The 24,440-nt window shown below is 36.3% G+C and overlaps 1 protein-coding gene across 5 annotated transcripts in view; it reads right to left on the bottom strand.

Annotated features, from left to right (window-relative positions):
* Nucleotides 1-3,457: 3,457 nt before the first annotated feature.
* Nucleotides 3,458-24,440, bottom strand: part of CGNL1 (cingulin like 1) — a 60,625-nt gene continuing 39,642 nt past the window's right edge. For 4 of the 5 annotated variants that reach the window (XM_032700329.1, XM_032700330.1, XM_032700331.1 and 1 more), the window contains 11 exons: nt 23,228-23,434; nt 22,819-22,923; nt 19,234-19,386; nt 18,419-18,589; nt 15,791-15,952; nt 14,859-14,948; nt 9,063-9,146; nt 7,812-7,936; nt 7,150-7,258; nt 6,266-6,429; nt 3,458-5,630 (listed from right to left, as the gene is read on the bottom strand). In XM_032700329.1, coding sequence (XP_032556220.1) covers nt 5,483-5,630; nt 6,266-6,429; nt 7,150-7,258; nt 7,812-7,936; nt 9,063-9,146; nt 14,859-14,948; nt 15,791-15,952; nt 18,419-18,589; nt 19,234-19,386; nt 22,819-22,923; nt 23,228-23,434 — 1,518 coding nt within the window. In that variant the 3' untranslated portion in view covers nt 3,458-5,482. The remainder of the gene's footprint in view (nt 5,631-6,265; nt 6,430-7,149; nt 7,259-7,811; nt 7,937-9,062; nt 9,147-14,858; nt 14,949-15,790; nt 15,953-18,418; nt 18,590-19,233; nt 19,387-22,818; nt 22,924-23,227; nt 23,435-24,440) is intronic. The other variant, XM_032700332.1, reaches the window with a different exon arrangement.

Raw genomic sequence — 24,440 nt, 5'->3', positions numbered from 1 at the left:
TTGCTATGACTTAACCAAAAGACTTGAAGAACAAAATTAAAAGTATACCAATCCCAATCTCATCTGTAGTACAGAAATCACATGCTGGCAGCCTCAGCCGAGTCAGGTTCCAGGCCTCAGTCCTCAGCTCCCAGGAAAAGGCCAGGCTGGGATGAGAACAGCCAGCTCCGTGGGTGTGAGGGGTGAACTTTCAGTCCCCAGCCCAGCCCTGCTGTGCACAGTGGAACTGCTTTCCAGAAAAGTAAATTTTACTTCCGGCACAGACTGAGTTTTCCCAGGGATGAATCCTAAACAGCCGCATCTCTCTTTCCACTCCAAGGCCATAAAAGTAAACACATCTTTTAACAAAAAGCCAAATCCAATGGAAAACACAGAACCACACACACAATTTCTTTCTGGAAAAAATATAAGATAAAATATAAGGTCACACAAAATAGATGCCTCTGATACTGGCAGTCACTTAAATATCCAAAGTTGGAAAATTCTGAAAGCATTTCTGCAAAACAGAACTACTCCTGCTGCTCAGGAATATGCAGCTCATCAGTCTCCATTACCAGTGCATCCACAGAAATACCAGAAACATATGCTGCTCCTTTTCTACCACTATCATTTGTCTCAGCTGGACTCTCTTGAGAATCTTTGCTGCAAATACACACAGGAAATAGGCATTTCCTCACACTACTTTCATATGCACTGCTTCAATGTGCTCCTTACCATCCTGATTTTGAATCTCTACTGTCTTTCCCTGGAAATAAAATCTTATATTAATCCCAGCTCAAGGTAGGTATCTGTATGTTTATGATGGTTTAAGCAACTCTTTAAGAAGAGTGAAGGGACAGTCGAAATCAAAATTAACCAGAACTAGATCATGGGTTGATCTTGCCTGCTGTCTGTATTTTTCCCTTACTTCATATTATGACTTTTGGCAGGGTCCACCCTAGCCAGACTGCATGCAACCAAAGTGAAAGGAGTGCTTGAAACTAGTGAAAATAGCTTTGTAACCTAATATATGAAGCACTGTTTAGAAAGCCCATTCTGCTGAAGAAGCAGAAGTGCACAGAAGGCACAGCAAAACTCAGGTTACCCATAATGAGTCCCTTCCCTGCACTCACAATGGAGTGTTCCTACAGTTTCCTACTGACAACTTCGAGAACTTAAACTTTCACTATATATTTATGCCCCAAATTCAAGTAAAATTTTTTAATTGCCTGTTCTTCTGCCAATAGCAAGCTTCAGGATCTAAGCAAAACAGCAAATTGTTATTAGAAGTGGAGAAAACAGCAAATGTTCCTGTTTACATAAAACACAGTCTCTGCTGATGTCACCTGAGGTTCACTGGTACCAACCACTGAAGGGCCAAACTGACTACTGGACTTGACCTTGTCTGCTGAACTTTACTCTCCTTCTTCTTAAGGCTTTCCTTTCTTACACGTTAAAAGAAACACTGAGAATAAAAAACAAACAAACAAAACCTTTCCATTAATTTCTGTACCTTTTCCCTCAATAGCCCACTGCTCATGATTAAATTTTGAAACGACAATGAAACTTCCCCCACTATAACACAGTTGGGTCAGAGGGTTAAAGATGTGACCTAGTCAGAACCTTATGCAAAAAAAAAGAAAAAAAGAAATTAAATGTGTTAGAAACCCTGGAAATCTCTAAAGAATGTTCCTCTTTTGGCAAAGTCTTTGAACATTTTGCAGTTGGTAGAAATTAAGCAGCTGAAATGTGCAGCTCTACTCACAGGATAGGAAGCCCCAGTAAGCTAAAAGAATCAACATTTAATTACTAAAATATGCTGTGTGATCCAGAAAAGGCTTAAAAGCTATTGCACTGTGTAGCTCACTCTGCAAAGCACACAGCTGGTCTGTAAAATAAAAGGAAAACACATGGCTTCTGGAATAGTTTAGAAAATTATCTGTAAATCAGAACAGATTACTTAATCAGGAAAAGGGAAAGAATTAAGTTGAGAAGAAAGGATAAATCAGAGGAATACAAAGATTAGTCAACAATGTATAGTCTCATCACCAAGAGACTACATTGTGAGGGGGAAACCTGTGTGGTGATTAAACAATAAAAAGCACAGTGTTGAACTAATGAGGTACTTGCATATATAGGCCTTTCCTTAAATGAAGAGCAGGGAAGCAGGTAGGGGACAGCAAGAACACAACAGCTTTTCTTTTTCTGTTTTTCCTCGGGGCACTAACAAAAGATATGATGTCTGAAAGACCTTAATGCTTTTATGAATAGGGATGCTTTCCAAACTCAAGGGCATTAAAATGCATTATTATGATGACTATCCTTAATTTCATTACTTGGACAGAGAGCAAAGAGTCTATGGAGAACAGGAGGATTTTGTCCACTTGTTTAACATTCATATATTTTGCACTGTATAGCAATTGCCATGGAAAGATCTTGGAGCACTTGCCCAATGTTGGTGATCTAAAACATCAAAACACTCTTGGAGAAGTTAACTTGTATTCTCTTACCTACAAAAGAAGGTTCAGGAAACCAAGGCCATTAATTCCAGAGAGGACAAAAAGTTCATTGTTCACGACAGATTAATGAGAGAGAAGCATCCATTATAAAAGTCATCAGGTTAGGCTTATAGAAAACATGATTTAGCTTGGGTCTGTTTGTTTAAGAGATATTATAGTACCATGGAAGAAATCTGAAGGACTGACTCTACAGCTCAGAATTCAAGCCACGTCTCTGTAATCGACCAGAAACTCTGATGTTTATACAAACTTCTGGGGACTGGATGTCTCACAGCCACGTTTCCTTACATATTCTCCCTCTTGCTTCCTTTTATGGGTCAAGAGCTTCTTCTGAAATTCATTCAAAAACGGATTACATGGAAATATGAGGAAAATTTTTCTAAACTAAACCTTGACTTAAGATGAGTTTTGATCAAAACAAATAGGAGATGGAGTGAACAAATCAGATGTCCTTAAACTACAGTCAGTCTTGTTTGTGGCAATCAAGATGACTTTGCCATCACCAAAGCCAGCATACATTGGGAAACAGAGCTACCAACTGGTTTGTGAAATAGTTGAAATACTGAGTGTCTTAAGATTTTCTCTGATTTTAGTCATATGATTTGAGAACTCTAAGGAGGAAATGCCATTTCCAAGTCTAAATGAACAAACAAAGTTAAGTTTTTTCTGAAAACATGGGTGGGGAGGGATGTGTAACAAGAAAGATCTCTCCCAGTAAGAGTATGCAAATAAACAATCTGTCTCTCTCCTTCTAAGCTCAAATGAGGAGTCTTCTAGATGTTACACCTGCCACCTGCTTTACAAGTTACAAAGAAAGCAGCTCTCCAAAGAGAAGAAAATGCAGAGACTTGTTCACAGCATCAGTATTTCCCAGGTAATTATTTTCTTGTTATGTTTTAAACACGTTCATCTTCTATATGAAATTCAATTTTCATATCAAGCTATATGCACATACAAGGTAGAACTGAGAGAGCTGACTGTTTATTTTAAGTGAATTTTAGTTTACAGTTTAGTGTAACTGGAGGTAGATGCAATATTAAGTGATTTTCTTCCAGTGGTTTGAAATAAGAGTCATCTATGAACATTGGAATCAGTCGTTTAAAGATAAGTCTACATAAACATGCAAATGAAACAACAACATATAAATCACAGCAGGTTCTCTGATGATTGTCAGTACAGTGTAGTGCAGGTCTTCTTAGACAAAAGGCTGTTTCAGTGTTGTCAAAACTCTAAAGCTACTGCAAAAAATACACGTTGTTTGCTACTTGAACACATACAAAATACAGAGACAGTATTACAACTATGCTGTTCATATTATTTCCCATATAATTCAAATGATCAAAGTCAAGTTGAAGGGAATTCCATGGCAAAAGAGTCTGTGATCTGCTATGCACGAATGTATTTCTGATCCCGCAGGCAGGAGTTTCCTTCCACGTAACTGCATGAAAAGGGATCCTGCCATTGTCAGGAGTTTTGCCTTAACCCAGTCTATCAGCCTCACTTTCAGAGCTGTTCAATTTGCTCTCTTCAGTGGATTCCTCTGTGGGAATACTGGAGGCTCCCAGCGACTTCAGTTCAAAGTATTTTTTACAATTACACTATTTCTTGACTGAATCAGTGAAGAAGTGCTCGCTAACCTGTAACTAGGGACAAATACTAAAAAATGGACAAGACCTAACTATTGTAGTAGTGCCCCTTCCTTAGAATCCTAGATTTGCAAAGGAGCAAAACCAGTCTAGTGTGATATAAGTGGCAAAAAAATATTTTTAGCAACAAAATGGAAAATGTTTATAAAATAAAATCTTCAATGCTCTTTCTTTTAAAATTCCCACAAAATTTGTTGAATAGATGGATCGCCCAAAATACTTCTGTAATACTAATATATATCCACAAATATGACCACACACTGCAATATATTGCAAACAGATGCTCAATAAAAATCAGGTTACATGTTTTGTGTTTCCCTGGTGCAATTTCTTGCAAGCAAGCATAAAATTTTGGTATCAAGTACTGAACAGATTTAAACATGTATTTAATTCAAAGACCACAACTAATTTTACTGAAACGAGGGGGACTCTTTAAAAACTTGAAGATAAGACTGTCCCAATGTCCTCAAATCAGCAGGCTGCTGATTCAACATTCTGCCTCTGGTAGGACTGACTTCCTTTCAGGAAATGAAAGATACCAAGTAATAACTGACATCATTCTCACCCTTCCCTACGAAGAACAGAAAGCTTCCCAAATGAAGTTGCTGAGGAAGTTGCAGGCAGGCCTCTCTCATCATGCAGACGTGCTGGTCCTTTTAAAGTCAACAGGCAGGATTAACGTTTGACCTCTAATATACAGAACATACAATAAAACTTGCACTGGTTTTAAAATGTACTTCCTGGCCCAGGAACTGTGAATCTGCTCTGTAATGCACAAAAAGTATTCATTTTCATTTGTTTTCCCTCTTACTGAAAACTCAAATATAGCGTTCAATATAAATTTACGGACTTTACATATCAAACTGATTTATATAATATTAGAAACTTTACAAAATAGTACTAAAGTAGTCAATAAAAAGATCAAGTTTAAAATATTTACATTTTATACATAATTTCCCCCTACTTACAATTATTAAATAATCTTCTGTAGTTTCCTTAATTTTAGGGAAAAGCTTTTAATAACTAAAAACTAACTTTGAATTACTTTCAAATGGCTTTTTACTTAAACAGAATTTTAGCAAAATCCCATTTCCAATATGAAACATTATCCCTGTGTTTTCAGTAGCTGTTATATACATCTTGTGTTTTATAGCTGTTTTATAAAGCAATCCTATAATAAACAGTGGAGATCTAAATAAGAAAATGGCACAGTATGGATGGAAACATTATATTCCCAACTCTAAAATCCCTTTATGTCATTTGGCTTCTAGAACATCCAGTTTCTTGATAATTTATGTTATTCTTCCAGTACTTTCAAGGAATCACATCATTACTTATTTAGATTTTTGTGTCATCATCTTTTGAGAAGTTATTTCCTGAAGGTACTTCACAGAGACTGTCACCATCTGTGCTGAAATCATCATCGTCGTCGTCATCATCATCATCAGAATCAGCCAACACTTTACTTGGTGACTTCTTCAGTCTACTAAAACAAAAATACAGATCTTTGCTATTAAAACAGCACATCTAGATGCACAACATTTATACAAAGCTTAAAACATCGACTGGTAGGATTTATGTTTTTAAAGGATGCCAAAGAAACTTGTGCTTCAACAGGAATAGTTTTTCATGGAGTGCACCTTACATGAAAGGAATGTGCAAGAGAGTGAAGAGCAAGCAACCACATTTTCAAGCCCCTCTAACTAAAGTGACAGACAGGGGAAACTGAAAACTTTGCACACTGGGATGTTCAAAGAAAGCTAAGGAAAACTAACACAGGATAACTGTACACCTCAGCCATTAGCAGGAAATTTTTATTACTACAAACAATACCAGTGTCAAGTCCCACACTTTTTTCCATTTTATATGCCCTGCCTCAATGACTTTATTCAGCAGGGAGACCCTGGAGAGGTTGGGACACCTAGAGCACACTAGAAAGAGTTGGAGAACATTTGCAGAGAAAGGAAATGCAGAAGAGTTTCACAGGTCTGTCTCTTAAACTCTGTCTGCTTACAACAAACGTGTAGAGGAAGCCCTCAGTTTATGGACTACGGGAGCAAGAGGTCAAACTTGTGAGGGGTGGTGTGATACACAACTGTAAGGTCTGACAAGCCATCCTACCTTAACTCTTTCTTTGCTGTGTTAAGCTGTCCTTGCAACTGTTCATTTATGTCGAGTTGCTCTTCAAGTTCTCTCTGAAGTTTCTTTTTCGCACTCTCCAGTCTGTCTATTTCTTCTTCGGCTTCTTCCACTTGACGTTTCATTGCTTTCAAACGCAAACTCAACTGAAATATTTACATGTCAGCTGATTAGAGGACTGTTTTAATTAAAGGAATTTTATTCTTCCAGCATCTATGAGAGGGAGAATAAAGACAAAACTTTGCCAGTGTAGTGACACTGTAATCCTCTGCTTCAGAAATATCTGAAAGTCAGCATTAGACTTCAAGAGAAATGATGGGATACCGGTTTTTTTTTACGGATAATCTTAACAGATGTCTGCAATTTGAAACAAACTGTTCATTCTCTGGGCAGAACATTACTGTTTGACTCACATGCTGAAACAAGTCAAGTTTTAAGCAAGGAATCAACAAAGGCCACAGGAATGATAGAGCATATTGCTATTAGAACATCAATATATGCTTAATACTTATAGCCTATATTTAACAATAAACAACTTGTTTCTTTAAACAAAATGTTATAGTGGCAAAACAGAACATATTATTTGTTGGTGTATTTATAGGATCAATTACTGTCTGTTATCTGCTTTATTTCTTACAATAATTACAGCATTTCTTCTACAAGTGCTTTCTTTTCATAATTTCCAAAATGAATAACCATTTAGTACCAGACAAAAGCACATGATGACAACGGCAACTGCGAATCTCGCTCAGTGGCAGTCCACAAACAACAGAGTTATCAGCATCTACCTACATTCTTCTCATATCTCTTATACATGATGATTTATGTTAGTAGGATTAATATCAGATACTGGCATATTAGTCTACCTGGTCCTTCTGATCAGTCAGTGACAGATGTTCATCATCTACTTGCAACATTAACTCCTTCACTTTTCTCTCAAGTCTGCGGTTACTTAGTTGGAAATTCGCTCTATCCCTAGAAAAACAAACAAACAAACAAAAGACATGTTTGTAAAAAAGGAACTGAAATACTTCTAATCATGATACAATTCCTTAGCAATCTTCTAAGAATCAAATAACTACTAATGGTCCCTACTTTGATTTACTGATTCCATGCAACATATTAAGAAATTTGTTCAAAAGTATGAAGGATTAAGAGGAATTTCCTCTGTCACCAGAGCAACATTTAGAAACAAAAATTAGAGACAAGATTAGAGAATGAAGTGAACGTGCAAGCGGGAAGTGTTACAATACAGTTAATATTTCTAAGTCTATTACTGATAATAGACATTGATAAGACAAGGAGGTATGAAACCATGTTACAGTGCCCAGTTTTAAATTTATAAGACAACTTCTACTGTGCTTTCAGTCGAAAAGAAAATTTGCAATGCTTTTATGAAACAGTAACCATTTTAATTTTGTGCTTGTGAAAAAAAAAATCAAGTTAATTGTAATAGAGACTTAATATTAGCAAGAGGACATAATAAAAACATAAACACACATGTTTTGATCTTAACAACTAGTTTCACCTTTCTTCATTTGCAAGTCGCTCTTCCAGCTCTGTGATCCTTGCTTCCATTTGGGCAACAAGTCCCTCTTTACTGGACCGGTAAGAACCCTCCAGGTGAAGGATTCGGCTCTTCAGGTCTTTGTTCTAGGGTTGGAACACACTTGATTACTACTTATATACTCAAATTAACACATATCACCTTAGCACAAAATTAATTTCTTCAGGAAGACATAAGGTGATCACTATATTTTTAGTTCAGTAAACGTGGAAAAAGAATGTGGGACTTTACAGTTCACTACAAAGAGATTTTCTATGACTGTGCCTTATCAAAAAGAATTTAGTTCAGCTTCAGTTAGGTTTTAGGATTAAATGGAGCCTTGAATTTCAGACAGTTGCAAGCCCCTTCCAACAGTATTTTTTAATATGCCAGGTTTTTTTTTTCAAATACTCTGTCAGATCTGTCTTATGCTCCACACAATTCTTTTGTCAAATTCTGTGTTCACCTGTAACTCCCTGGTGTATGGCTACAACAAGCAGACAAAGAAATTACATCCAGTAATAGTTTTACTCTATCAAAGCTGTTACTGGGTTTACCCCTCCCTTTCTTAACTATCCAATGTTACACCTACTACATAAATAGTTCGAAAAAGATTTGTAAAAGCAGAGGTTTTTGCTCAGATTCACACTTCCATTTTTCTGAGGCCTGGTAATTTAGGTTTTCAATGGGGACCTAATGAAAGAGTTGCCAGGAAAAAAAAAAAAGGGTAAAAAAAAAGTAACATGAGAAATAGAAAATAAAGCTCTTTGTTACAGAACTTCAAACCATGAATTCAGGTCTCAAAAAGGACTATGATAAAAAAGAACTAAAAGTATAAGAATATACCTAGTATATACCAGTAGGTGGCATTCTTTTTTCTCAAACGATCTGAGATTAATTTCACATAATCTAAGGCACCAAATTAGCTGTGTGGTACAAACACGTTCTCTAAATTCCCACTACAATCTGTTTTACGTTCTTGTGCTTGTCAACAATACTATGACTTGCTAAGATAGCTTTCCTATGGATCTCAGCTAAGGGCCACAATAGTAATCTTACTTTCAAAGATCACTGAGCTGCAGAAAACTTCTCTACTCCTATAGGAGAAAACACTCAACTAAAATCACAATTGCTTGAAATTGTATCTCCAACACTGTTCCAGAAACACAGTTAAGACTTTACAGAACAGCTCTTCTGAAAGCTGTCAAAGGATTTACAGCCAGATATAGCCACCTGTCTTTCCAACGAAATTTTGTCACACTCCAAGTCTTGCTTTACAGCTCTTTCCTGAAGTAGCTCTGTCCTCATTTGTTCAATCTATTATAGAAAGAAAAGAGAAATTTTAATAAAAGATTTCATTTACATTTATCTGTATGATACTTTGTGTATGTATATATATAATGTAGGCATACCTATGCAATGAGAAGAATTCAAGACATCCACATGATTTCAGATGAGCTTTACAGTTACAATCTTGAACAAAATTTTCCACTTCAGGGAGTTGATGTTATTCCCAGTACTTACCCTAGGCATTTTACAGCCACAGTGGATATTGCTGATGTTCAGTATACATGTTCTGGAGCAAGGAACCAAGCTCTAAACTGCTGCACGAGAGATATAGCACGTGGCAGGACAGAGTTCTGCATCACATCAGACTTCAAACACCTTTCACAAGTGTTGCCTCCATACTTAAATCTGAACCTCTGAAATGACCTCTTACCTTTAAGCTGCTGACTAGTCTAAATAAAGTTTCACTTTATTAAACACAAACTTGTAGCTGCAGAGAAGTGCCCAGAACTCAGTGAAACACTCTACAGACAATTGCAGTTTTCTATATGAATGAGAACAGTAAAATCTCTTTTTCAACAGACTCTGCTGCATAATGGACATGAACATTTCTCCCCTCCTCTAATCAGTGTTATGTCTGTCATACTGGGAGCACCAATGTCTAAGTTTGGGGAGGGGATGTTTTTGCCTGTCTTGTTAAAAGACAACTTTTGCTCCAGTTTCTGTAAATATTTCAGTTGCATGTTCAATAACCACAAGAAAGATACACTGTCTGTGTGTAAGATGTTAAAAACTACCTGATCCATCCAGAGTCAATGTAAGAATGCAGCCTGAGTTTGTTTCATCTCACTATTGGACTTGACTGGAAAAAAAAATATTAAATTTGAGGCTCAAAGAGAAACTCGGAACTGCCCAACAGCTGCTACTGAAACTTTGGGGCTGAAGGAAAAATCTGCAGTGCTAAAATACTTCTGTTGCCTCTCGTTTCTGCTGAGACCCTCAAGTCTTCACAAAGACCATTAAGTCTTTGCAGGCACAGCAAATGTTACCACAGCATTTGTGCTCTTTCCTGCACAGTGTTTATGATGCTGAATCACCTGAGGAACACAGTGAACATCTCTGCCAATCACTGTACCTGCAAAAACACTGATAAAGATTGCAGTGGCCATAGCATTCTGCTCTACATCAGTGACATTCGAACTTGCATAAACACACCATCCCAGATAAGCAGCTCTAAGTTACAGATTTATCTCAGTAAAGGTCTTTCCAAAGTCATTGGGAATTCTTGCATAAAAAAATCCAAAAGCAATGCTAAGAATGTGAAGGTCGAAAAAGTGCAGCACATCAAAATTTACCTTAGGCCTTTTTCTTAACCACATTATAATACTAAAAAATATATTTTTAGTTAATCACATGTTTAAAGGCAATAATTTACAGTTTCTGTAGCTTTGAAATTAATATATGAATAGAAACCATGGTAGCAATGCATGCAGTTGCATATGTTATGTCACACTATGGTTTCAGAAGAGTAGAAGGCATTTCTGAAAACTAAGGTCAGAACAGCTACTAGAATACAAATGTTCACACATGGCTGTGTTCTCAACAGCCAGGTAATTTCTCAAAAGCTCTCATTGTCACACAGAAGGTTAATAATCACTAAGTTTTATACATTATATAGTAAAATTTTATTTTATATGTTAAAATATTATTTTATAGACACAAATTAAAATCATGCATTTGTATAATGGCTGCATTTATTCATTAAATAGGTGAAAAAATTTATAATGTGAGGGATTACCTAGAATTCATTCTGCTGAAATTGCTTTAGCCATCAAGACAGACACAGAAAGAAATAAAGCAAAATTTGTGGTAAAATGAATGACTAATTAAAAATGTAACTGCTAACTGAAGAAAGGGGTTTTGTTTTATGTAGGAACTTGCTTAATGGACCACTCCAAAGTTCCACTGTGCTCTTACTGTGCTCAAAGGCTGTGACAAATTTGTGCAACCTTCCCAAGATTCAAATTAAGGAATTATTTAGAGGACAATTATTATATTTCCAAGATGACTGCTACTGTTGTTGGACACCTCTTGGTAAATGCAACCTCACAGAATAATAGGAGAGAGAAAAAGTGCTATATCTGATCAGGATCAGACAGCTACGTGCAAATATATACGGGAGGTTGTAAAAAGAGAAGGACAGCAGGACACAATTCTTGCTGTTTTCACTTATCTCCTCCCATTTTTTCAATAGTAGACTCATAATTAACAGGCACAAAGCAAAAAAAATAGTTGCTGTCTGCCAAAATGGGCTCAGTTTCACTTATTTCCCAGCAGTGAGAAGAACACACCAGTGTCACAGTACAAACTCCATGTACACACCATGTGGAACTCTGCTTCATGTTCTACCTTCCCTGTATCTAATATATTTTAGTTACAATAAAAGAACAAACTCTTTCTGCAGCTTGTCACAGATGGATTTGAAGAATGTTAACAACAAAAAAAATGAGAAGAACAACAGTATCAGATTTTAGAAAGCTTTATCAGACATACCAGCATTTTGTGCCAGCTTTAGGATTAGAAGCAGCTGTTGAGTTCATTATTAGTGAAAGCAATTTGATTTCTAATAATGTTTTAGATGCTGTCACTATTGTTTACCATCCTGCACTAGGTTTACAGTCTATGTTTCTTAATTCCTACATCAAGTAATATACATATATATATATGTGTGTGTGCCTATATAAACACCTACATACACAGTTTCCAAGTATGTGACCAAAAACCCCAATGTTTAACAAACAAGCTAAAGCCAAACAAACCCCTTTGATACTTCATAATTGAAAAGCAGCCTTCATATCCACATTTTCACTTGTTTGCTTCCCACACCTGGAGCCAGCTAAAGAGCAGGTATACAGCTATCCATTGGGAACACTTCACCAAAAGGAAGTGAATGATGCAGTCAGCACAATTTTATCCTTTTTTATTTATTGTAAAATTGTCATGAAAACTAATTAGTCCCTTTTTCACACTTACTGGAAACAACTCTGAAGTTAATAGACTCATGTTTGCATTTTCACAGAATACAGGAATTGATGAAGGAATGTTAAGCACTTTTCAATTATGTTAGCAAAACCAACATGGCAAGAGGCACTTCATTTCACTTGTTTGTAGGAAAAGAATCCATCATGTAGTAAAATGTGTCCTGTCCCTGCTCACTTTAGACTCAAAGAGCAGCTGAGCACTCAGGCTTTCCATATATGTGTGTGTGTTGATCATTTTGGTCTTTCTACAGTTACTAATACCTTATAATTTTAAAACTAATAGGATATGACCCACTTTTCCCTGTTTCCACTTTGCTGTGGAACCTCCTGAGAACGCAGAGGAGATGAGAACAGTGTCTCATGCAACCATCCAGATTCAAAAGGGTGTTTAAATTAAAAAAGAATAACATTTTGTGGTAAATGAAATGTGAACTGTTAGTCCTGCCAATGTTTATTCAAACATTCAGCTTTATGTAAAATAGAAGAGGTTGTATAAATTTGTTTTTACTGGAAATTTGAGTATTATAGTTTATTACTGGTATGTTAAAATAACACATTTATAATAATAATTTGAAAAATGTACAGAAATACAGATATTACTAAAACAAATCCATTATAGTTTCTCATGTCATTATAAATGCTTAGCAGACCCTGAAATACTCTTTAGTAATTTGACTACTTAGTCATTCTGGCATAAAATCAAAACAAAGCAACCTTTGTAACTCATGTGTGAAATGAGAAACTCCAGACCTCAAAATAAACACATTTTTTACCCATTATGTAACATTTTGGTCACCAAACTGTATTTCTGGTTTCCATTCAGTTAGCAAATTAACTTACTATAGTTGTAGTGCAGCTGTAACTAAAGTTCTTTTATCCCAGGTTTACAAGACAGGCACAGACTCCAGTATTAAAGGCTTCCTGATTTAACAATAGCATAACCCCATATTATGATTGGTCCTTTACATTCTATTTGACCTACTGCCTTGGGCTCTGTGCAATATCAGTGCAACAATAGCAGAAAGTCTGTATCAGAGTCAAACAGAATCTCAGTAACCTGAGTCCAAACAAAGCAGTGATGGTGCCTTGGTGCTTCAAGGATGTGTGAAAAGAAAGTTAAGCTCTTACTCACTTTAAATTCCCCAGCTGCCTCAGTGGAACACACAATTGCGTCAAAAAGGCACAGAAACTAAGATTTTACTTTCTGTTCTCCCTCTGAAGCTAAAGCTATTCAAAAGAATGTCTGCAGTTCTTTTTTTTTTTTTTTCTGGAGAAAGAGAGAGAAATGAAAACAGACTACTGTGGGTTGTACCTCAGTGCTAATTGTTTCCTGGGCTTCTAGGAAATTACTGTGAGCTCTAGCACTTCATGTAGAGTTACATGAAGTTCATGTAGCAGTAAACATGCTGTAATGAGTTATGCAGCAGTTTCACATCTTTCAGAATGCACAACTAAGGTGAGGAACATTGTCTAGACCATGACAGTCCAAGGTAGACACATCACTGTATTCCTTTTCGTGAACTAATAAAAAACTTGCATAATCCTGACTAATCAGCCATAGGTGCTCTGGCTACTTCTGCAGTAATCAGGCCCTACACTCTACTTTTCTGGTTTATTATAAATCTTTGTTACAGGATCTATAATTTCCTTTGTCAGTTCTTTCAGAAATCTCAAATAATACTATTAAGGCCTCTTAATGACCTCCTAATTCTCTTAACACTTGGTAATTTCCAACTCAAAGGTCTCATCTGCAATACACTCCCTCTACTTCCCCCCACCTGCACATTCACTGGCCTTACAGAAGACAGAAGCAAAATATTTCTTTATTTGAATATAAAGGAATATATATCTATATATATTTGAAGGCATACCTGGAGTACTTTTTATCTTGATTGAGGCCTCATCATACAATCTCCACAACTTCTCTACTTATACAGTCAAAATCCTTTTTGTTACTTGTCTGAATTACTATGATAGTTGCTAAGTGAGACCTATCACTTTATCTTCACATTTTCTGCCCCATTAGACACAACCTCATTAATAAATCCTTCTTCCCTTCTTTCTGGGCTATTGAACATAACATTTCTGGAACAAAAGGTTGATGTTTTTATGTGGAAAATGCTTTCCAACTATCTTACCTTTGATATACCTTAATCAGTTTTTACACTTGTAATGAAAACAAAGCTCTCCCTGGTCTGGCATCCTCAGTTCAGCTGATTTCACTCATTAATTCCACAGTTTCCTAAGCTGCTCCTCCTTCTCTGAAATTAAGACTCTATTATGCTGAATCACTTTTCAGTAAGAGTAAAATCATGATTTTTCAATTTAAAAGACTCTTCACAATGGCCTGTCTCTGACAGCCTCAGCACCAAAACTGAGCCTGAAACAGCATCATCTCTGCATGCATCAATGATTACCTGATGAAGCTCATCAAAAATATTAGAGTATGATAATAGTCTTCAGGCTTTATATACATTCTGTGTCTGTTTTCCAGTTAGGAAAGCATCAAAAAATTGGTCTGTGATGACGTGAAGGAGCATATTTACTCATGATGTGAACTTGGGGTTTTTGGATTTTCATACTCTTTTTAAGTATAGCAGATAAGTCCTATGCTATCATTATTGAGTTGATCAATATTGATTGTGACCCTAATAATACTTTTTCATAGAACCATCATACAAAAGGAAACTTGTTCAAGTACCTGTTCTCTGCATCTGCTGATCCTCTCAGACAACAAATCTGAATTAGTCTTTTCTTCATCAAGCTCAAGTTCCAGGTTAGACAACTTGTCCTAAGTGGAACAAAGAAAAGTAATTTCAACATACTACTTCCCATCCTCTTCAGATTGCTATTCCTTAAACTTCAGGACTCAAACTGTTGGAAAGACTGGGCCTGAAAACTGAAATGCCTCTTAAAACATGTGCAGAATCTACCAAAAAAGATAGCAGGTAGAGAGGTCTTTAAAGTGAATTTGTTTGTCTGACAAAAGTAAAATAGATGCTTTGCTTCCTTTTTTAATCACTCCCACCAATTTCAAGAAAATAAGAGAAATTCTGTAATGTTTCTAGAGACTGCTTCTGAGTGTCTAAATTACATTATACATTTGGAAGACAATTTTCTTTTCATATGAGTACAATGCTACAAAGGTGTTTGTTTATGAAAGTCAAGTGGCAGCCTAGTTGAACTGAAGGGTTATGAAGCTGACCCTGTAACCAGGTGGTCAGTCATGTTACCCAGACTCTTGAAATGAACTGATATCAAATGCTAAATAGAACTTAAACTTCAAAATACTCTTATAAAGTTCTCAGCGATGGGCCTACAAATGAAATGAATGCAAATTTGCCTGATAAACTCCAGATAAAATTAATTAAAAAGAAGTCAATTAAAATGACAAAAGAACAGCTGTAATTTAGAACACACTCGATATGCTAGATATGCTTTGTTTTACATATCTACAATAGATATGCTAACAGATCACCTTTAGAATACTCCAGAATAATTCCTGCCGTAATTCTACGTGGCTTTTCAACAACATCAAGCTATTTGGACTCTTCCCTGGCAGAAACCATGTGAAACACCAGGATTATTTTAATTTCTTCAAATACGAAACAAACCCTTAAGGATGTCTTTTACCTCCATCAGTTTGATTTGTCTTGCCCGATCGTCTTTCAAGTGGTTTTTGGCTTCCAGTTCATACTCCAAGCTTTTCACAGTCTGTTCCAGCAACTGAGTTTTGGTTATTGCCTCATCCTGAGCTCTCTGGTGGTCCCTCAAGTTTTCTTCCATAAGACGCAACTGAAAGAGATTATGGTCATATATTTTGTACTGTACTTTCTATAAATAAGTGATGTCAGTAAAGGGGACTTACTGCAAACACTACAGATCTGGAAGCTTGACAGGAATTGCATTGAGTTCTGGGCTTTTCACAGTAATTTCTGTTTTATCCACATGATGGCACCAAGAAAATAAACTTGGATGAAGTATCAGTTCCAAAGAGATGCTTCACACCACAGGTTTTACACTGACAATTCTCCACAGTGGATTTCTTAAAATTTATTCGTTTTTATCAAGTTACAGCAAGCCAAAATGTTGTCTAAATGTTGTCTAACCATTTTCTAATGGGTGTTTGGAACTTTTGCAATATTATTCCTTTTTTTTTCAGACTCTGAACATTTTAGCTTTTAAATAACTACATAGCTTATATATATGCTTGATGCATTTTGATGACATCATTTTACTAATGACATAATTGCTTTTATACATATGTGTGTGTATATATATATATATGTATTAGTATAACTATTAGATACAGTGGGACTATCTGCTGAAGGCAAAAATTTCCTATTCAACAACAGCATGTCCTCAGTAAAATTATCCAAAACCTTCATGGTACTTTAAAAAAATATATAATGAGTGAGAGGGGGTTTAAGTGAAACCATGACCACTCCTTGCACATGTAACTTGTAATATGTACATAACATAGGATGAGAGCTTTTTTTCTTCAACATAGAGTTTTCCATTTTCTTCCTTTGTTTAGTCAGTGATTATTATAGTGATGAAGCTAAAATAATGTGATAGTGAATATTTACAGAGTTTGCTACCTCTTCCCAAGTCCTGACAACAAACCCTTGGATATCTGCATGAGGTGGTGAACAGCTAGTGAAGTGCAGAGATTTGTACTTTAACAGCCTTTCACGTGCATTTCATGTTTCAGAATGACAATGGACTGTCAGCTTTCCAGATGGGTATCTTTTATGTCTCCACAGAGAACTTGAAAGAGATGCAGTGAAGAACTCCCATATTGCCTTGCAAGACTCATTATTTTTCTGCTGGAACAAGATGAAAATCACGTTGCCATGATCAATACAATCCTTGACTTTTGATGAGACCCTCGAAAAGCAAGTTCTGTGCACTGTGAGACCTACCCAAGAGGATTCTGACAGACAACAGACTTTCCACTGAATGGATGGAATATCTATTTGTACTTCTTAAACACAAAGGAGGAAGTGATAATAAAGACTTTCAATTGTCCTGAAGATTCAGTCTCCTAGAAAGTCTGCTGTTTAACCTGCCTACCCTATATTTTCAGATTTTGTTTCCTCTCTTGCAGCTGGTTGCCATACTACATTTTTAAAGCCCTAGGCTTTTAAATATTTCCTCATGGAGATGTAGAATTCCACAACTAGAAATATTTTGGCCATTCTATATAGTGTTTGGATTATTTTTTTGTCAAACAGTGAAGTTTTCTTTTGTTCATTAATTTTTTCTCTGTATTTTTTCTGTAGTTGCAATAAATAACACTAGAAGTATTCTTCATAATAACTGTAAACACTGTGTTTACACTTTGTTTTACATATTTAATGTTTGTATTAATGTACTTTTTTACATACATTTATTCAACTCATGAGCTATGCTCTCAATGTCACCATTTTATCTTTCACTGTTCATTATGACTCTTCATTCCTTTACAAAGTCTCTCCATCCCTGAATGAAATAAACACATAAGGAAGACAGAACAACAAACAGGAACAATTTTTCTTTTACTGGTGTTCCTTTAAATTGAATTTAAAATAATTTTTTAAGGAGAAAGGGCAATGTAATAGAAGTTCTAAACTGGAAAAATCAAACTATTAAAATATTCCACATACAAAAAATATCTTCGACCAATACATTATCCAGTTTTTCCAACTGCATATTTTTAAAAGACTGGACTGCCTTTCTGGCAAAATTTACATACTAAGAGGCAGACACTTCCTGACTGTGGCTGATTCTTGGCTGCACAGACACCTTTGTCATTTAAATCTGCAACTTGGCTCATATGAAAGAAGAGGAGAATATATGTCAACTCCTCTAGAGCCAGCATTTGGTTTTGTTGTTTGTGTTTGGTGGAGGGGTTTTTTCCCTAAATAACTGCTGGGGGTTTTTTTTCCTAATTCAAAAATATTTCTACATTCCCAATTCCTTCAGTAGCAGGCATTAGAGAGCAGCAGATCATCAGTGTAATCCCTGTCATACCACTTCAGACACACTCATTTGTCAGACACTGCAGAGATCTGTCACCAACAGGAAAGCCCATTTCCCTGGCAGCAATAACACACTGAGCACCACCATGAACAATGAAACTCAAGAGCACTGACTGAGATCCTCTCTCATGATGAGGTGCACAAAAGCATGATAGCAAACCTTCATTATCTTGAAAACTATCTGAACTGAATTCTAGGGCAAAGGTTAGAATTTGTCACTGAAATTGTGAGTCATTACCTCATCTTGCATCCTTATGGTCATCAGGCGTGATTTTTCTACCTCCAGGTTCTTCTCCTTTAATTGCCTCTGCAGATCTGCAAATTCCCTGCGATTTTTCTCCTTGTATTCATCAAGCTGGCTCTGAAGCTCCAGAGCTGATGTTCTTGAGATCTCTACCATTTCAGACATCTGGGAAAAAAGTACATATAATTTTTTTCCTAATTCAGCGCTACAAAAGGTTCTATCATGTTTGATACATCAAAAGGTTTTTTCCTCCAGCTTCAATATTCTGCTCAGTATTTTCAGACAGAAAAATTATCAATTATGACATATTTTCCTAAATAAATTAATTTCTATGCAGAAGTGTGAAAACACAAAACCAGAAAGGTTATTTTCTAATAGTATGCATGGCAAGACTATTCTCTTTCTGTCTGGCAGCAGTTCTTCCAGCTGAGTGATGCAGTGAACTGCATGGTCACACTTCAGTGTGTCAATATTAATTGTAGGGTTTACACACACATGGCACAGTAAGTCTGATGCAGAAGCGTTTTGAGAATCAGCTCTGAAATATCAGTGACATTAGAACTGATCTGAGATCTTGTTTAAACACAACTGTTTTACAATGCTATTTTGAGATAGTGGTGTTCCAATCACTGTTCCAGCCCTGAAAACTTTTATTGAGAGCCTCTAGGTTAAAGAAACTAATAGTAAACTTTGCATTTCACCTTCTTTTGTACATTTCCAAATAAATAATTCTTTACAATTTGTCAGTTCATTTGCTTCTGTCTGTCAGACATTCAGATTCCTGCAGCCTCTCTGGAGTGAACTCATACCTCCTCCTGTAACTTCTCAACAGTCTTGTTTAGTTGCCATCGTTCATTCTCCATTTCATTCTTTATCTGCTTTAACTGTTCCTTCTGCTGAGTTTCATCCTTTAATTGCTGAGTTAACTGTTGCCTTTCCTGTGAAATACAACGGGTGTTCTCCTGTAGGAAATGAAAACATACATATAATGAAATGTAGACCCTCTGTAGATTCCTTAAAGGAATCTTACTTAACACTCAGTCCAGCAGTAATACCAGCAGGCTGCTGTGACATTAAGACAAATTTAAGGGTTTTTTTTTAAAAAAAGGTTATGGAGTTACAGTTTGCTAGTCAGTATTTATTATTTTAGTGATGCAGTGCTTTATCCTTCCTATAAATTCCTTAAACACTGTTGCAACATTTGTAGGACCAATTTCATTATTCTGTTACATGCAAAGCATACATTCCTCTGCAGCTGCACACCAGCCAGGAAATCCCATCTCCTGTACAAGATCCAATATCCATTCCAAGCTTCACATTTTCCTATATGCTCCCTGAAAAGTTTTCTCAATAACCACCTGTTTTATCAGGTGAAAACAAACAATCAAGAAAATCCCCACCACACACACCCAAAACCCCTGCAACAACAACAAAACAAAAACCTAAATCTGTTTCTATGATGAGTGAGAAGTAACTAGTGGTGTTTTTCCCCACTGATGTGCTTCTGTAGCACCCAGAAGCCCTTATCAAGAAGATGCTGTGCAAAGAGATCTTTGCAGCTGTCAGCACACAAATCCCTTTCCTGAGGGAACTTTTGCAGTTAATGTTCAAACCAGACCTCAGTGTTGTTGTGCATTAAATTTTGAATGACCTGCAGAGCTATCCAGTGTGCTCATCTACCAGGGGGCTCCCAGTGTCTCTGCTATCACAGGCAGGATGTCTGAGAGCTTATCACCCTCCTACCTCTAAATAACAGCCTGTCACTACTTCATTCCAACACAGGCACGATCACATGGTTCACATGCACAGCTATTCTCTTTGGAAAAGTGTAAAATAGCTAATGGTTCTCTTGGCTTGATGACTTCTACTTGGTTGGAAATGGTCATTTTCTTACCCAACCATTGTGCACCAGCTCCTCCAAATCTCTTTAAAAGGTGCCCATATTATGATAGTATTATTTAGCCAGTAACTATGCCACAGAATCACTTATTCTTCAAATAGTGAAATTACCATTTAAAGCATAAAGAGTTCCTTGTTGTTTTGCTAAAATCTAGCCAGCAGAAACTTGATAACATAAGTAAAGGGTAAAAATATTCCTCATGAAAACTGAGCATTGCAAAAGAAATTATCTTTGTTTTAGTAAAAATCCTGCATTACAGCAGATACTTCTTCATTCTTGTACTATTATTCAGGAGAAATAACATGTCCTATGTAGTTTCTCACCAACAATAATTTTCTTAGGCAACACAAATTATTATATTGTATTGCCCTTTGCTAGATTAGCTGATAAATGAGAAAAATACTGATAAAATTAGCATTCCTACCTTAACTTTAATATTTGAGAACCACTAATATATCATGCTACAAACAACTGAACCTCAACTTACAATGCTCTGCAACTCTCATTCTAGGGCCTACCATTATTTACCACAATGAAAACAGAAATTTCATGTTCTTCCACCCAAATTTCATGTTCTTCCACCCATGGAATGGATCCCATGTTCTGAACATTTAATTTTAAAAGCACAGATTACTTGGCTCTGCCATCAATCATGTTGGTATAATTGATATTTTTTAAAGATATGACAGTACCATATATGCTATGGTCAAGGGGCATAACAGACTTCCCAAGAGAGTTCTCAAGAAACTTCAGAAAGTCTTCTCAATGGTGCAAAACTGTTAAGATGTATTTCATTTCATGAAACACTGCACTACATGGAGGAGGTTACTCTAACCAGAGGTTATAACACAACATGAAACTATACAAAAATACTCCTGGCCTGACCATCCATAAAGAAAATTTCAGTATAAAGCACTAATACAAACTGGTTGTAAGAATGAAGTGCATGCCAGGTTTAACTTTTCTGAATAGAAATCTGGAATGGAGGAGGAACAGATTTGGCCATGTTTAAAGTAACTGTTACAGTTCTATTCGTATTGTCAGTCTTTCTTATGCTAATCCACCATTAAAAGTAATTTGTGTTATGTAAAAAGCAAGATGGGACAGTCAGGAATTAAATTTCCACTGTGATAAACATTATTATTGTGCCAAAATTTGTCGTCTAAATTGTCAATGGTAACACAAGGCCAAATCAACCTACTGCACAACAGTATTCATTAGAACAAGCAAACTCTAAAGACAGAAAGGCTGAATTGTTCTAAACAAAAGGGACCACTGATTACATCCTGAAGTCCATTAGTGCTCATATCCGGTGCACAAAAGTGTAGAATCAGAAAGAGGATTAAATTTAGTGTTTCCCACTTTAGATGTAAGTTGTGAATAAAATGACAAGACTGACTCTTCTATCTGTCACCTTTCCCAGAATTCTTGAATTTGGAGACCCTGCCTGGAGGCAGCATTATTTGGCTCAGTGCCCTGAAGGATGCAGAAAAACAGGAAGGAAAGAACACACTTTTCAAGCATCTTGACCCAAAGCTAATCAAGATGCAGGAGATGCATGTGGTGCACTGATTCATGTTACACAGGAAGGGCAAGGCAGACTGTGACAGAAGGGAAGTGTGCTCAGTGCAGGGTAGGGAAGAGCAGTGGGCCACCTATGGGGCTTGTGTAAGCACCAGCAATACATACAAGCAAATGAGGAGTATCAGTGAAGTGATAAAACACTTCTTGATGTAGTTACCAGGAACATCAGCTTTAAAACATCATTTTGTAGAAACAAAACTTAGATACTCGTATTATTAAAATCTTAGAAGCACATTCAATTTTAAGACATAGGAGTATTTTCTTCTCGTTTTTATTTTTTTTCTTTTTACTATAATGAACTGAACCATGAGAACATGCTGGTTAACACAGTCTTCCCTTGGTTTTTAGTCCACTTAGAGACAAATTTCTTTTTCAGAACAATAAAGTAACATTTATGTTGAAGACAACAAGGGAAAACATTTGTTCAACTAAAAAAGGGTCACTAGCAATGTACATGTTGCTCACTTTTGAGTCTGACTTGTTTGACAGAATCACTTAAAAACTCAGCTTCTAGACTAAGATAATTCTAAACTGATACCACTGAAATTGATGCTTGTTTGGGACATGTAAAAGGTGAATTACAGAGAAGGAAAATTAGGTTTGTAACTTTTGCAGATACAGAACATGATGTCAGTTAGAACAGTTTTAAGAGGTTGCAAATCCTAGTGATATGTGTTAAATTTCTCTGGGTTTGTGATGACATATTCCAGTTCCATGCAACATTTGCAAATATGACAGAAGCCAATTTCCTGATATTTGTCTATTGCCAATATTTTTGTTTATATTCAAGCACAGCTTTTTATTCTTTTACATGTAAATCACACAACCAGACTTGCATGATCATTCAAAATAATAAAACATGTTTATAAAACCTTAATATTTAAATATTCCAAATTGTTCTTGTTCTTACCTGCATATCTTCTAGTTGGCTTTCCAAAGCCAATTTTAATGCTACCAGTTCTTTTGCCTCCTTCTCAGCATGTTTCAAAGCTTCTTCCAATTGTTGCTTCTCTTCCTGTAATAATTCAATTTAATACATTCAGAAATAGCGACAAGTAAATTGAGCTGTAAAGTCTCTTCACTCTGGCCTATCACTGATCTCCCCACTTGCAAGCTGTGACTTGTTTCGAATCTGGTTTGCACTGGGGAAATCTTTTCTATATATGTAAGCAAACTGCACCCTGCTTCTTATAACCTGCTGGTTTTCCTTACCCTTCCCAATGGCATTATCCATCCTCCTCTTTGTCAGCTTTTACTCTACAATGAATCCATTGCAAACAGGAAGAAGACTCCTTAAGGGGCTTGTTTTCTTAACTTACCTCATATGTCTTTAATTTTTCCTTCGCTGAATTTTCTTCTCCTTTCATATTATCAATTTGTTTGTGCAACTCCTCAATTTTACTCTCTAACTCAGTAACTTTTCTCTTCAACTGCTCGTTTTCCTCAGCCAGCTCCTTGACTCGATTTTCTATACTATTTCTCTCCTCTTGTGCAGCATTTCTTTCACCTTCAAGGACAGCAGCACTCTAGGGAAAACAAATTATGTCATGTTAAAAAAAAGAAATAACTGGTGCTGTTTTCCAACAGAAGTTTCATAAAGCACCACAGCAAATATAGCTAGAATACAACATTAAATATCAATGAAGACTTTTACACTTAGCTTTTGTTTTTCCTCAGGCATATCTACAGATAAAGTATATACAACACCATTATCAAATCCCATTTTTAGGTAATTCAAAGTGATCTAAAAAACTTAACAGACACCAAAAGCCATAAGGACCTGTAAGAAAGTACCTATTTATCAAGAGTTTCTTCCACAGCAACGCAAAATTTAAGCAGCCTCACCCCACTGCTGATTCCAAGAACTAACATACAACACACTACATCCATGCAGCTGTGTGTGGGGCTGCAGAGTAAATGACAGATAAATATAAAGAGGTCTTGACATTGAAAGAAAAGAGGGGGGAAAAAAAAAAGGAGGTGGCACTACTGGAATGAAAAGCCCCAGTGGATTTCAAAACATGGTCCCACAAAGAGCTGTGCCAGCACAGAAGAGCAGCAGAGACTGGAAGTACCTCTCAGTGGTACTGGTACAGCTCTACCTGCAGATCAGACAGCCCACGCCTGGGCTGTGCTCAGTCAGCAGCTCTGCTGGGGCTTCAGTTCCTGCCTGAGGGGGGAAGGAGTTCAACTTGTATTCAAAAAGATACATCTTGCATTTTTCAGAAACTCAAATCAATATACAGCACAAACAAATTATAATAAAATTGTAATAAACTACTCATCATAATTTAGCACATGTGGCAATAGATTTTTAAATTTTTTTTTCAGGGCAACTGGCTGCAGGATGTAACTTTTCAGAGCTAATACTCACCTTACCACTTACCCTTTAAACACCCTACCATTTATTGTTGAAACCATGAGTGGAAGTATGTGCCTGTACTGTTATACTATCTGTTATAACACAGACCAGGTATGTACTTACAAACATGTGGAGTAAAGAGTTGGAAGGATTTAATCTTTGCTCTTCAC

Source organism: Chiroxiphia lanceolata, chromosome 12 (genome assembly GCF_009829145.1).
Source record: "Chiroxiphia lanceolata isolate bChiLan1 chromosome 12, bChiLan1.pri, whole genome shotgun sequence".
In the NCBI taxonomy this organism is placed as follows: Eukaryota; Metazoa; Chordata; class Aves; order Passeriformes; family Pipridae; genus Chiroxiphia; species Chiroxiphia lanceolata.
Note: the sequence above shows the minus strand (reverse complement) of the source record. Positions and strands in the feature narration are given on the sequence as shown.